General features: G+C 40.2%; 1 protein-coding gene across 1 annotated transcript; it reads left to right on the top strand.

The window, feature by feature from the left end:
* The first annotated feature begins 4,584 nt into the window (after nt 1–4,584).
* Nucleotides 4,585–4,932, top strand: LOC122746152 (60S ribosomal protein L34-like). Its single transcript, XM_043991621.1, has one exon. It carries the CDS (start codon nt 4,585–4,587, stop codon nt 4,930–4,932), a length of 348 nt encoding a protein of 115 aa, XP_043847556.1.
* Nucleotides 4,933–14,777: the final 9,845 nt, after the last annotated feature.

The following is a 14,777-nucleotide window of genomic DNA, read 5'->3' as shown; positions in this document are numbered from 1 at the left end:
TTAGGAGAGACTGATGTCATGAAAACCTAGAGAGAAGAGAGTATCAGAGATAAGAGGGCTATTGACAGTGGTGAAGGCCACAATGATATCAAGAAGGTTGAAGATTGAGAAAAGGCCATTAAGGTTTGGCAATTAAAGAGATCCTTAGTAATGCTGGAGAGTGCAATTTTAACTGAATAAAGTTGGAAGCCAGACTTAGAAGGATCAATCTCTGCAGATGGTAGAAAGGATAAAAATGTTACTCTACAGTAGAAATTTCCACATGGCTCCTTTCTTTTTTTCTTTTTTTTGGTGAGGCAATTGGGGTTAAGTCACTTGCCCAGGGTCACACAGCTAGTAAGTGTCAAGTGTCTGAGGCCAAACTTGAACTCAGGTCCTCCTGAATCCAGGGCCAGTGCTCTATCCACTGTGCCACCTAGCTGCCCCTCACATGGCTCCTTTCTAGCCCCTCTCCACGAGTATTTTCTTTCTCATTGGTCATGAAATGTCCAGTTTGGAATGTCATGTTGTCTTACCTTTCTGGATGCTGGTCGTCCCCAGGAGCTCTTCCCCCAAGGCAAGACACTGTCCATGGAGACACAACATTCTCTCAGAGGTAGTGTACTCTCTGAACACCGAACTCTTATAGATTATCCCATTTGGAGGTCACCATTTCCTATTATCAAATATCTTCACCTTCCCCCCTCCCCCCAACCATGGAAGTGCTTGTCAGTGAGAACGCTCCTCCCACCAGTGAATTGAGATTTCCTTCTTTCTCCAGTAGCTTCTCTTCTTGGGACCATGGGAGTTATTTTCCTGTCATTGTTTACCAGTGACTTCATTGGGATACACACATACATTTTCCATTATATTATATGTCCCATCTCCTCCTTTATGTATAGCCCTCTCATTCTACAGATGAGTCTAATTAAAAACAGAGATTTATCTGGGATGGGCTGGGGTGGGGAGGTTGTGGGATTTAGCTCATGATGTTTCAGGCCTGTTTCTTCACCATTGCTTCTATTTAAATTGTTTTCATCCTTATCTTCTTATGTACTTTTAGAAATCAGTCTCTTATTTTTTCCAGTTGTTTAGATCTGACCTTATTTCTGTGAAAAATGTTTTGTAGTTTTGGTCATATAGTTGCTGTTTTTGCCTTGGCAGGTAGACCCCCAAGTATTTCATATTGGCCACAGTTATTTTGTTGTTTTTTTGTTTTGTTTTGTTGCTGAGGCAATTGGGGTTAAGTGACTTGCCCAGGGTCACACAGCTAGTAAGTGTCACGGGTCTAAGGTCAGATTTGAACTCAGGTCCTTCTGAATCCAGGGCCAGTGCTCTATCCACTGGGCCACCTAGCTGCCCCCATAGTTTTTTAAATGGAATTTCTCTTTCTATCAGTTATTGCTGGACTTTATTGGTAATATATAGAAATGCTGATGATTTATGTGGGTTTATTTTGTATCCTGCAACTTTGCTAAAGTTGTTAATGATTTCAAGTAGCTTTTTAGTTGATTCTCTAGGATTTTCTAAGTATAATATCATATTGTCTGCAAAGAGTGATTGTTTTGTTTCCTCATTACCTATTCTAATTCCTTTAATTTCTTTTTCTTCTCATTGCTGTAGCTAACATTTCTAATACATTAAATAATAGAGGTGATAATGGGCATCCTTGCTTCACCCCTGATTGTACTGGGAAGGCTTCTAGGTTATCCTCATTACAGATAATGCTTGCTGATGGTTTTAGATAAATAGAACTTATTTTAAGATAAGCTTTTATTCATATGCTCTCTAGTGTTTTTAATAGGAATGGGTGCTGTATTTTGTCAAAGGCCTTTCCTGCATCTATTGAGATAATCATATGATTTCTGTTGCTTTTGTTGCCGATATGGTCAATTATGCTGATAAGTTTTCCTAATATTGAACCAGCCCTGCATTCCTGATATAAATCAGCTTCTAGTTTTATTAAATCAATAGTTTTCTTATTTCTAATTTTATTAATTTCTCCTTTGATTTTCAGGATTTCCAATTTGGTGTTTAGTTGGGGATTTTTAATTTGTTCATTTTCTAGTTTTTTTAGTTGCATGCCTAATTGATATAAGCAGTTTGGGATGTAAATTTTCCCCTAAGAACTGCTTTGGCTGCATCCCATAAATTTTAATGTTTTCTCATAATTATAATTTTCTTTAATGAAATCATCAATTGCTTCTATGATTTGTTCTTTGACCCGCTTGTTTTTTAGGATAAGATTATTTAATTTCCAGTCAGTTTTTAATCTCTCTTTCATCTGTCCATTAAAGGAAGTGTTTACTATTTCTGCTTTTCTGCATCTGGTTGTAAGGTTTTTATGCCTTAATACACGGTCAATTTTTGTGTAGGTCCTATGTACTGCTAAGAAGGTAAATTCCTTTCTATTCCCATTCAGTTTTCTCCAGAGATCTATCATAATTATTTTTTCAAGAATTGTATTCATGGGGGCAGCTAGATGGCACAGTGGTAAAGCACCGGCCCTGGATTCAGGAGTACCTGAGTTCAAATCTGGCCTTAGACACTTGACACTTACTAGCTGTGTGACCCTGGGCAAGTCACTTAACCCTCATTGCCCCCAAAAAAAACAAAAAACAAACAAAAAAGAATTGTATTCATTTCCTTAACTTCTTTCTTGCTTATTATTTAGTTAGATTTATCCAGTTCTGAGATGGGAAGGTTAAGTCCCCCACTAGGATAGTTTTATTATCTATTTCCTCCTGAAACTCATTGAACTTCTTAAAAAATTTAGATGCTATACCATTTGGTACATATATGTTAAGTATTGATATGACTTCATTCTCTATGGCACCTTTCAGCAAAATATAATTTCCTTCTTTATCTCTTTTAACTAGATCTATTTTGCTTTTGTTTTGTCTAAAATCATGATTGCTACCCCTACTTTCTTTACTTCAGCTGAAGCATAATAGATTCTGTTCCAGTCTCTTACATGTACCCTGTGTGTCTCTTTGCTTTAAATGTGTTTCTTGTAAACAACATGTTGTACAATTTTGGTTTTTAATCCATTCTGCTATCAGCTTCCGTTTAATGGGTAAGCTCATCCCATTCACATTTATAGTTATGATGACTGTTTATTTCTCTCCATGCTACTTTTCACCTATATATCCCCCCCACTATTACCCCCCCCACACGCTTTCCCTTATCACAAGTGTTTTACTTATGATCACCATCTTCCCCAATATCCCCTTCTTTGTATCAGTCTCCACTCTCCCTTCTATTATCCACTTTTAAAACTTCCTTATAGGGTAAGATAGATTTCTATATCCAACTGAATGTGTTTGTTATTCCCTCTTTGAACCAACTTTGATGAGTAAGGTTTACTCTTTGCCCATACCCCACATCTTCCCTTTCATTTTGATAGTTTTTTCATGCCTCTTTGTGGGTGGGTGTGACAATTCACCCCATTCAATTTCTCTCCTTCTTCCATGCAATTTCTTTTTTACCCTTTTATTTTGTTTTCTAGGGTGTCTTTCCATTAATGTCACCTTATAACCACAACCTCTGTCTGCATATACTCCTTCTAATTCTTTTTTTTCTTTGTTTTTCCCTCTTTTAGTAGGACAATGAGGGTTAAGTGACTTGCCCAAGGTCACATAGCTAGTCATTGTCAAGTGTCTGAGGCTGGATTTGAACTCAGGTCCTCCTGAATCCAGGGCCAGTGCTTTATTTATAAAATAGTTGTTAAGATTTATAAATATTATCACCCCTTCAATATTACCATATGCCCACATCCTCTCTCTAAATATACTCTTAATTGCTCTAATAACTGCTCTTATAATAAAGACTTACAAATATTTTCTTGTCATATAGAAATATAAACAGTATTTCTTACATTTTTTCTTTCTTGTTTTTTTTTTTTACTTTTTTATGTTTCTCTTGAGTCTTGTATTTGGAAGTCAAATTTTTAATTCAATTCTGGCCTTTTAATCAGAAATGCTTGAAAGTCCTCTATTTTGTTAAATATCCATTTTCCCCCCGGAAACAATATATTCGTAGGTGATTTTTGGTTGTAAACCTAACTCCTTTGCCTTCCGGTATATTATATTCCAAGCCCTGCAATTCTTTAATGTGGAAGCTGCCAAATCCTGTGTAATTCTGATTGTAACTCCATGGTATTTAAACTGTCTCTTTTTTGGCTGCTAGCAATACTTTTTCTCTGAATTGTGAGCTTTGAAATTTGGCTATGATGTTCCAAGGAGTGTTCATTTTGGAATCTCTTTCAGTGAATTCTTTCAATTTCTATTTTGCCTTCTGGTTCTAATATTTCAGGGAAGTTTTCTTTGATAATTTCTTGACAGATATTGTCTAGACTTTTTTTTTTTTGGTCATGGCTTTCAGGTTGTCCTATAATTCTTATATTATCTCTCCTGGATCTATTTTCTAGGCCAGTTGTTTTTTAAATGAGAAATTTCACATTTTCTTCTATTTTTTTACTTATAAAATTTTGTTTTGTTGTATCTTGGTGTCTCATAGTCATTAGTTTCCGTTTGTTCAATTCTAATCTTTAAATAATTATTTTCCTCTTCCCTCTTCCAGTGATGGACTCGACAGAAATTACAAATGGTTCAGCATCTGACATATCACTGTAGGATGTCCTACAACACAGCTTCCAACAAAACTCAACTGTCACAAACCCCAGGTAACAGAATTGTTTACCTTTATACTAAGAAGGTTGGAAAAGCACCAAAATCAGCCTGTGGTGTGTGCCCAGGAAGACTTCGAGATGTTCGTGCAGTGAGACCTAAAGTTCTTATGAGGCTATCAAAGACCAAAAAGCATGTCAGCAGGGCTTATGGTGGCTCCATGTGTGCTAAATGTGCCCATGACAGGATCAAGTGTGCTTTCCTGATTGAGGAGCAGAAAATTGTAGTGAAGGTGTTGGAGGCAGAAGCAGAGTCAAAAAAGTAAATAAAAAGGATATGTTTTTTTGAATAATAAAATTAAAATGTGGGAAAAAAACAAACGAAAAAAGAATTATTTTCTTCAGTGACCTTTTGTACTTCCTTTTCCATTTGGCTAAATCCATTTTTCAGGGAGTGATTTTCCTCAGTAAATTTTTGTACTTCTTTTATTTTTTAATTTTTTTAGTGAAGCAATTGGGGTTAAGTGACTTGCTCAGGGTCACACAGCTAGTAAGTATCAAGTGTCTGAGGCCGGATTTGAATGCAGGTACTCCTGAATCCAGGGCCGGTGCTTTATCCACTGCGCCACCTAGCTGCCCCCCCTATAATTTGCTTTTTAAGTCCTTTTTTAAGCTCTTCCAGGAATTCTTTTTGGGCCTGAGACTAATTTGCATTTTTCTTTGAAGCTTCACCTGTGGCCATATGGCCATTTTGTTACTATCGTCCTCTATGTTTATGCTTTGATTTTCCTTATCATCATAACTGTCACTAGTCAAACTTTTTGTTGAATTTTTGCTCATTTTTGTGACTTTCTTGTGCCTTGATGTTTTTATTCAAGTTGGGTTCTATTCCTAAATAGTCCCAAGGTTTGTGCTGAGGCTCTCTGGGTCTTACTGGTGGTTGTCACTGGGCTTCAGGGCTTAGCCACTTGCTTTTGCTGGGTTGCTAAAGTTAACAAAGTTTTTCTGGTGGCTGGCTCTGAAGGAGTAATTTTGTTTCCAACCTGCCCAAGTGTGTGTATGTGTGTGTGTGGGGGTGTCCTGCTGCTGGTTTGCCCTGGAAACAGTCTCTTTGCTGGGAGGTCCCAAGAGTGGGAATTTGCTATTGACCAGTTTTCAGAGGGGCTTCACTACTGGTCAGCAGTGGGGTCAAAGCCTCACTGGTAGTCTGTGCTAGCTTTAGGGTACCTGGTGAGGGGTCCTTGCTATGTTGCCCAGACTGCTCAACTGCCCAGGGAACTGCTGGTTTGCAGGTTGGTTGCCCCAGGCTTAGAGCTTTGCTTCAGGACCCTGTTGTGAGCCTAGAAACTGCTGTTGCTCCTGGACCTCTTTCTCTCCCACCCAGACCTTTCCTGGTGGCCTGGTAGGCTGCTTTCCTGCTCCTGGGATGATTCAGGGGCAGTTTTGTGTCAGCTTGGAGGGGAAATCTGGGAGAGCTTCAGAGGGTTGCTTCCTCACTCAGCCATCTTGGCACAGGAAGTCCCAAAATCAGTCTTTTAATGGTCCCTCTGTTATGTTGTTATCATTATTTAAGCACATAGCTGTCTCTTTCTATTCCCCTCCATGTACTCCTTTAAAAGTCTCTAGAGAAAGGGGCAATTTAACTTCTTTTCCCCCCCCTTTGGTAGCTTCATTTCTTGTGTTTTGGGTGTCTAAGATCTTGTAGAGCGAATAATCTGCTCATGGTGTGTGTGTGTGTGTGTGTGTGTGTGTGTGTGTGTGTGTGTGTGTGTGTGTGTAACACCTGGCTCAAGAATTACATGAACAGAAGGGAGAAGCTTCTGGGGTCCTGACTCAAAAATTATGACCTGTCTAGTGCCCAGTATCTTATTATTCCACCCAACTTGATTCGGTAGCTGCTAGGGCACCACCTTGCCCCAGGGAAGTTGTGGCTACAGCCCTTTTGGTAGAAAAAGCCTCTGATCTGGTCTTAGGTAACCCTCTAACCAAGCAGTGCCTTCTCAAAGTTGAGGCTCTCCTACTACGTCATAGGACACAGGCATTTTCAGATCAAAAGCTCACTAGATATGAAGTAACCCTACTAGGAAATGAAAGAATCACTTCAAAGCATTGTACAATCCTTAATCCAGTAACACTGCTCCCTGACCGGCCACTCTTAGGGGAGCCTCTGCATGACTGCACCTCCCTAGTTGACACAGCTGAGAAACCTTGTGATGATCTTTTTGACATACCCTTAGAGAACCCTGATTTTATTTTCTATACTGACAGATCCTCTTTTATATGTGAGGGAACCTGCTATACAGGTGCTGCTGTAGTTTCTGATTATGATACTATCTGAGCAGCTTTTCTGCCTTCACATCTTAGTGCAAAGGCTGCTGAACTTGTGGCTCTCACACAAGTCTGTTCTCTAGCCAGAAGAAAAAGTGCTACTATCTATACTGACTCAAGATGTGTGTTTAGTGTGTGCCATGCTGTAGGCATGCTTTGGATGCAAAGCAGATTTTTAACCTCTGCTGGCAAAGCTATTGCTAATGGAGAATTTATTAAAGATTTCCTATCTGCCTTAAAACTCTCATCTGTGGGGCAGCTAGGTGGCACAGTGGATAAAGCACTGGCCCTGGATTCAGGAAGACTTGAGTTCAAATCCGGTCTCAGACACTTGACACTTACTAGCTGTGTGACCTTGGGCAAGTCACTTAACCATCATTGCCCTGCAGAAAAAAGAAAAGAAAAAAAAAATAACCTCCCATCTGCCTTAGCTATTGTTCATTGTCCTCTTCATACTGGGAAAAGCAACCTTGTTTCAAAAGGGAATGAATGAGCTGCTGCTGCTGCTAAGCTTGCTGCTTTGGAAGCCCCCAAACATGTATTTAATCTTTCTTCTGATGATGATGTTTCCATCTCTCTTACTTATGATAAGTCTGAAGTAGAGAAGTGGAAAAAGAAATTCAAGGCTAAAGAAGTCAATGGGGTCTGGGTGACTCTGGAAGGGAAGCCACTTCTCTCCCGGAGCTTCTACCTATCTACCTATAGGTCTGCCTATCTATTCCCAGAAAAGGCCATTTTGGCACACAAGGAATTGTGGACTCAGTAAAAAGAGTTTGGATTGCCCCTGGAGTTACTAATGTGGCCTCTAGGGTTAGTGCCTCTTGTTCAGTTTGTCAGACTTATTATCAACATGCTTTACGGGCTGAAGTTTATGCAGGATGTCCTTTAACATATACACCTTTTGAGCATCTACAAATTGATTATATGACAATGCCTAAGGCAGGACATTGTAAGTTTTGTCTTGTTATAGTTGATCAACTTACTCAGTGGGTAGAAGCTTTTCGATGTTCCCAAGCCACAGCTGCCTTTGTTGCCAAAACCCTCCTTAAAGAAATAGTCACTCGCTTTGGCCCACCAGCCCGCATTGATTTTGACAAAGACACACATTTTACTGATTCTGTTTAATCCCAAATTTACTCTTTCCTGGGAGTTACTCCAAAGTTCCATACAGCCTACTACTCACAAAGCTCAGGCCAGGTGGAATGTAGGAATAAAGAGCTTAAGAGCATGATTGGCAAATTGTGTACTGAAACTCATTTGAAGTGGCCTGATATTCTACCCTTGGCACTGTTCTATTTACGTAGCAGGCCAAGAGGAGAACTACATATATCACCTTATGAGACACTTTTTGGCCATCCTCCTATCCCAGAAAAACCTTTTTACCCCCATAGATACATCATTGGTGGGGAGAGATACCTCTGTTATTTCCTATATACAGGAATTACAAGCCAGACTACATGAACTCCACAAGGCAGGAGCAACAGTACAGGCTGGCCCCTTGGACTTCTTACATGATTTGAAACCAGGAGACAGTGTATATATCAAAAATTTTCAGCAGACTAGTGGGACCCAGCCAGCTTGGGAAGGTCCTTTCCAAGTATTGCTAACAACTCCAACTGCCATGAAAATCAGAGAGAAGGACTCATGGATACATTGCTCCCACATAAAACCAATACCAGCACATGTAGACCATTGAATTTCATTGTCTCTTATTCTTCCATGTATATTTTGTTCTATTCATCTATCTCTCCAATCTTGAACCAATGTAAGATGGTTTTGATTTCATAATACAATATTAATTTTGGGAGTATTGTGTTCCTATATTCTAAATTGTATGTTTTTTCCAACGGATTATTTGATCAAATTCTATAAAGCATTTCCCTGGCAAATTGGTTGCCATGGCAAGTGTAAATTAATTCTAGAAGTATTATTTTTGATAAACATATTTTAAAAAAGAGAGGGGAACATTTGCAAAAGTTTTTTTCATAATCGTGTAATCAAATTTATTATTGCCATAAATAGGGACATATTTTGCAAAATAATAGTATGTGATTTGGGGATTTTAGATATTGAAATAAAAAATGTTCTAGACTTAAAAAATTATTTTAAAAAGTCAGTTCAAATGTTATATAAGGGTTTCTTTTTTATGCTATTGCAACTACATTTTTAACTCAATAGTATGGGCTTATTTACGTAGAGATTCTTATTATTTTAAGATTGTGTTTTGACTTGTATTAAAATATGTTCTGATTTTTTACAAAAGTAATTGTATACTTAAGTAAAAAAAATCATTACTTGGAATTATTGCATAATTGTATATTATATTCTGAGTCTAGTCACATTCACATTTTTTGTGATTGTTATTATCCTCAACTTTTAAATCTGTATGAGACTTGGATTATGGGAACTTATCCTTTAAGACATTAATTGGGGGGGGCAGCTAGGTGGTGCTGTGGATAAAGTACTGGCCCTGGATTCAGGAGGACTTGAGTTCAAATCTGGCCTCAGACACTTGACACTTACTAGCTGTGTGACCCTGGGCAAGTCACTTAACCCTCACTGCCCTGACAAAAAAAAAAAAAGAAAAGAAAAAAAGACATTAATTGCCTTCATTCTGAATTATTGGATGCCAATTGGCCAGGATGCCATCCAATCACAAGAGGAATACATACAAGAGCAGACATTGAACTGTCACAAAAGGGGAGATATGCACTAAGTCCAGGTACTGCACTGCTTTTGAGAAAGGCCAAGAAAACGGCTATTGGCAAGCGTCGAGGTTGGATTTTCTTAGTTTAATTTTCTTCCACATGGCAATGGTGGCTGGACTATGCCACCTCATTCGACACCTGACTTCAATTCCCCCTCCTATATGCCTGATGTCATGGACATCTCAATCCTATGCATCTGATTAAGCCTGACTCAGTTATTTCTCTGTTCTTTTATGGTAACCTCATAATTATCTCAGGTGTCATGATGAATACAATGCTGGATTTGACCTTGACATCTGCTACCAATTATATTAGATTCTTTAATTTCTCATAATGGCATGAGGATAATTAGGCAGATGATGCAAAAAGCAATGAAACAAAGATAACAATTATTTTCTAAATAAATATCACAATTGTCTTCTCAATTTATCCTCCACAGGGGGGAGTGTAATAATATTAAGTTTTAGAGAATGTTTCAATTTTTGTTTTTATTATATGTTTCATGTGTAACAACTAAGATTCTGAATTTCCTTAGACGTTTTTTGAGAACTCTCATTGTTTGATTTGATTATTGGCAAAGCTATTTAAAGTTCTGTTAAACTCAATTTTGTAGGAAATTTTCCTGGCTGATTACCAGCATCTGAAACACCTGAAAGACCAAGACTACACCCAGAAGAAATCCCAAGAATCATTTGAGAAAAGACTTCCAAAGACTTAAATGGACGTTTTCCGGTTTTCCCTTTTCCACATCGTATACGCTGTTTATAATGTCCACTTACTAAAGGGAGTGCCCCCTTTAGTTTTTTGTTTTGTTTTTTGGTGGGACAATGAGGGTTAAGTGACTTGCCCAAGGTCACACAGCTAGTAAGTGTCAAGTGTCTGATGCTGGATTTGAACTCAGGTCCTCCTGAATCCAGGGCCTGTGCTTTATCCACTGTGCTACCTAGCTGCCCCACCCCCTTTAGTTTTTTCTGTTTGTAATGTCCACCTACTAAGAGGAGTGCCCCCTTTAGTCTTTTTTCTTTTTTTCTCTTTTCATCCCCTTTACTTTGTTAGTCATAAGTATCTGTAATGTTATTGCTTCATGTGAGGAAATGATGTTCTTCACATGAAGCACAGGGCGGAGTGTGAGAATTTGGAGTGCCACCAACCTACTGAGAAAGACATTACAGGGAAGCTCTGTCCTGAGGAGAAAGTATGAGATGACCTTTCTGGGGTTTCGAAGGTCGGATTGGTGTCCAGAAGTTGTGCCTGCCACCTGTGAGTCGTGTCAATCAAAGCTACCAGCCAATTAGTTTGGAGCTGTGTGAGGACAGCCTTGCTTCCTGTTTCACAGGGGGCTTCTGGGAGAAGTGGTGAAGGAGCGCGGTTTTTTCATGCAGGAACCAGCTGTTGGTGGGCACACTCTCTCTCTCTTAGATAGCTAGATAAAGGCTATTTTTCCTCTCTCTCTCTCTCTCTTTGCTAACCCCTAATATACTTTAATAAATGCTTAATGCCCAAAGACTGGTGCTAAAGGTTTTCTAATTTAAGGCGACCACACATTAGATTTTAAACATCACAGTTAGAATTTTAGACTTTACAACATCACATTTGTAAAAGACTCTCCTCATTGGTGGAGACTGATGACTCAATTCCTCTACTTCTTTGTTGGGGCAAAATAGGCTGGAGTGAGGGAGATAAGAAATATTTGTCTTCTGGTTTACAGAGATAACACATGGATTCTCTCTTGGGAGAAGTCCCTGAAGAGGGACAAAGACTCTAGGAAGAAATTGACATGTTGGAGGAGCAGGCACCTGAATCATTTAGCTAGAAACCTTGGGAAGTCTGGTCCCAGATCTTTTCCCGGAAATTTCCCCTAAAATAGACAAAACATATCTCCAAAGGAGCTCATATCCTAATGGCAGAGACAACATACAAATAACGATATATACATACAAAACATCTAAAGTATAAATGCAAAGTAATCTTAGATGGAAGACACCACCATTTTGCCCAGTCTCCAAGTTTGCAATCTGGAGTCATCCTTGACTTTTCACTACCTCACAACTCCAATATCAAGTCAGTTGCCATGTCTCTCAGATTTTGGTTCCACATCTTCTCTCACACTCACCCTCTTCTCCCCTCACACCACTATTACCCTAGTTTAGGCCCTCATCCTTTCTTTCCTGGACTATTGCCATAGGTAGATTCTTAATTGTTCTACCTCTTTCTAGTCTCTGTCTTCCTCAGCCCCTTCTCCATGTAGCTGCCAAATTAGTATTTCTAAAGACTAATCATGTTACAACCCTGCTCGGGAAGCTCCAGTTACCCCTATATACTCTAGAATAAAATACAAACACAACTTCCAAAGGCCTTCCTGAATTGGCTGCAGCCTACCTTTTGGAACTTATTGCTAACCCCCCTCAAACATGCTATTCAGTCAAACTGACCTACTTGCAGGTTATTTAGCCTCAGGCCGCCTGCCCTACCCAGGACCCCTCTTTCAGTATGTCTCCCATGGTCAGAATGTTTGCCCTAATCTCCCTTTTTTGGAATCTCAGCACCCTTTAAAACAGCTCAAAAATCACCTCTTTCAAGAAGCTTTTCTTGACTCCCCCAATTGCCCTCTTCCTCTGGCCCCCCCCCCCCCAGTATCTCTGTGTGGTTTTTGTTTGTTTTTGCGGGGCAATGAGGGTTAAATGACTTGCCCAGGGTCACATGGCTAGTGTCAAGTGTCTGAGACTGGATTTGAACTCAGGACCTCCTGAATCCAGGGCCAGTGCTTTATCCACTGTGCCACCTAGCTGCCCCGTATTTATTTTTTTACAAAGCCTACATTTACTTGGGCAAATATGCAACTGTATAGAAGTTCCTTGAGGGCAGGGACTGTGTTCTGCCTCCTGTATCTATAGCCCCAGCACATAAGACATTGGCTGGTACACAGCAGACACTGGTTGATCCAAAAACAAGCAGTTGAGGTTTGGACCATAGGAAGTTTGAACACCCTGGTTGGTAGATATCAGTCCCCAGTGGCCAGACAACTCAAAAGACAAGGCCAACTTTAATAGTTCAATTCCCAAATGTTTAAGGATAAGGCATTCGCTGAAGATAAGAGCTCACATGGAGTTTGAATTCAATTCTGGGTCAGGTCTTGGTGTCTCAAGGCTATGATTTAAAAGGGAAGGGGGTGGTAGACCTGGCAGTCTGTGGTCCCAGCAGTCCTATTGGTGATGGGGCTATGGGTGGATTTTGCTGCAACCTGCATCAGGTTGGATGAAAACAGAGGCCAAACCTAGGAAGATGAAATTGAATAGAAATAAATGTGAAGACTTCTACTTAAGTTTTAAAAAATGAACAAAATAGAGGATGGGGGAACTATAGCTAGGCAAATAGCTAACAATGTGCTGCTGTACTCTAGACACTGTATCCAGAAAAGCTTATGAGACCTTTGGCTACACCAATGTAAACTACATTGAAATCAAGGGAGATGATGGTCTTCTTAGCTTCTGCCCTGGCCAGAGGCCACTTAATGTATTGTGGTTTGATTTGAATACTATATTTTATGAGAAACTACACTGGCAATCTTCAGCACATGCAGAAGAGAGAACAAAGGATCATCATCTAGGGTTGGAAGGGACCCCCACAAAGGCGGGAACTACTGGAATGCTCTGCTCCACAGGGACACCCACAATGAACTTTTTATTCATGATGCTGGAACTTGCATATGTTTTGAGACAAAACACAAGAGCTGTCTGAATCAGGATGGGGGATGTTTGACTGGAACGAGAAGCTTCTTGGTGGGACATACAGCAAGGATGATGGATGACAGACACCTGGTATGGCTTACAGAATAGGTACCACAGTCCCATAAATGGTCAATAAGGGTGCCCCCCAGGCATCCCCTCTAACCACCTACAATTGCACAGGGCTTGCCTTGCTTCCACCTGGGTAACCTTCCATACTTTCCCCAATCCCCTCATCACCCTATTTATTTCCAGACACATAGAATTTGCCTGACCCCTGAGACAATTTCACCTGAGTTTACTTGAGGTAGAAACCCTATGCACGATAACCTGCCTCCACCCATTCCCTGATGATTAACATACTTCCACCTCATTGATTCCGGACTTTTCTCTCCTCCCCCCTGACTATTCCCTTATCTCATTCCCCCTTAACCCACCCCCACCAAGACAAACCTCCAGTCTAGTTACCCAACCTTCCATCATATTCTCTAGAATATTTGCTCGATAGATAACAAATCAGCTTTTTTCTTTTTCTTTTTGCGGGACAATGGGGGTTAAGTGTGCCCAGGGTCACAGAGCTAGTAAGTGTCAAGTGTCTGAGGCCGGATTTGAACTCAGGTACTCCTGAATCCAGGGCCGGTGCTTTATCCACTGTGCCACCTAGCTGCCCCAGCTTTTTTCTTTAACTTTTTTCTTTCTTGTCCTATCTTCTGCACTGAGACCCCCCTCTCTTTGGATGACACAGCATCTTCTTTCAGCACTGGCTGCATTTTCACTCATAGTTCCCAACTCACTAATCGAGGTGGGGAAGTTGGAATACTCCTTGCTCCCCACGGCCATACAACCTATAACTTCCACCCAATCAAAATCCTGATTGTTGTTGCCTACAGCCCTCCAGGACCCTCTCCTCCCTTCCTCCATGAGCTCAGTAAATAGTTTACTATCTTCCTACTTCAACTCTTGCTGTCATAGTCAGGGGTTTTGACGTCCTTTGATCAATGTCTTAACTTCATAGAGCCTCAATTTAATTTCCTATGACCTCTCCCTCCACCCCATTACAGCTACAGAAAGACATATCCTTGATGATGCCATCACCCACAAGTTCTACATCCATGTTCATGAGTTCTGATGGATCTGATCCTAACCTGTTATTATACCTCTCCTCCTACATTATACTCTGAACCCTGTTCTTCCTTCACACCATGACCTCCAATCCCCTCTCAGTTTTCTCCTAGCCATTAGGTCTGCACCAGCTCTATCTACCTCCCTTCTTCGTCTTGAGCCCTTGGTGAATTAGTTCAATTCAACACAGTCTTAAGGTTCTTGCTGCTTTGGATCATTCCCACTCCCTTTTGCTCCTCCATAAGTGCCACCAAACGATGCTGGCCTTTTGCCATGATCTCCCTCTTC

The sequence above is a fragment of the Dromiciops gliroides genome, chromosome 3 (assembly GCF_019393635.1).
Source record: "Dromiciops gliroides isolate mDroGli1 chromosome 3, mDroGli1.pri, whole genome shotgun sequence".
Lineage (NCBI taxonomy): Eukaryota > Metazoa > Chordata > Mammalia > Microbiotheria > Microbiotheriidae > Dromiciops > Dromiciops gliroides.
This window is presented reverse-complemented; position numbering and strand designations above follow the sequence as displayed.

What these genes read in the sequence shown, in the direction of transcription:
- LOC122746152 (XM_043991621.1), top strand. Translation starts at nt 4,585, where the DNA reads ATGGTTCAGCATCTGACATATCACTGTAGGATGTCCTACAACACAGCT.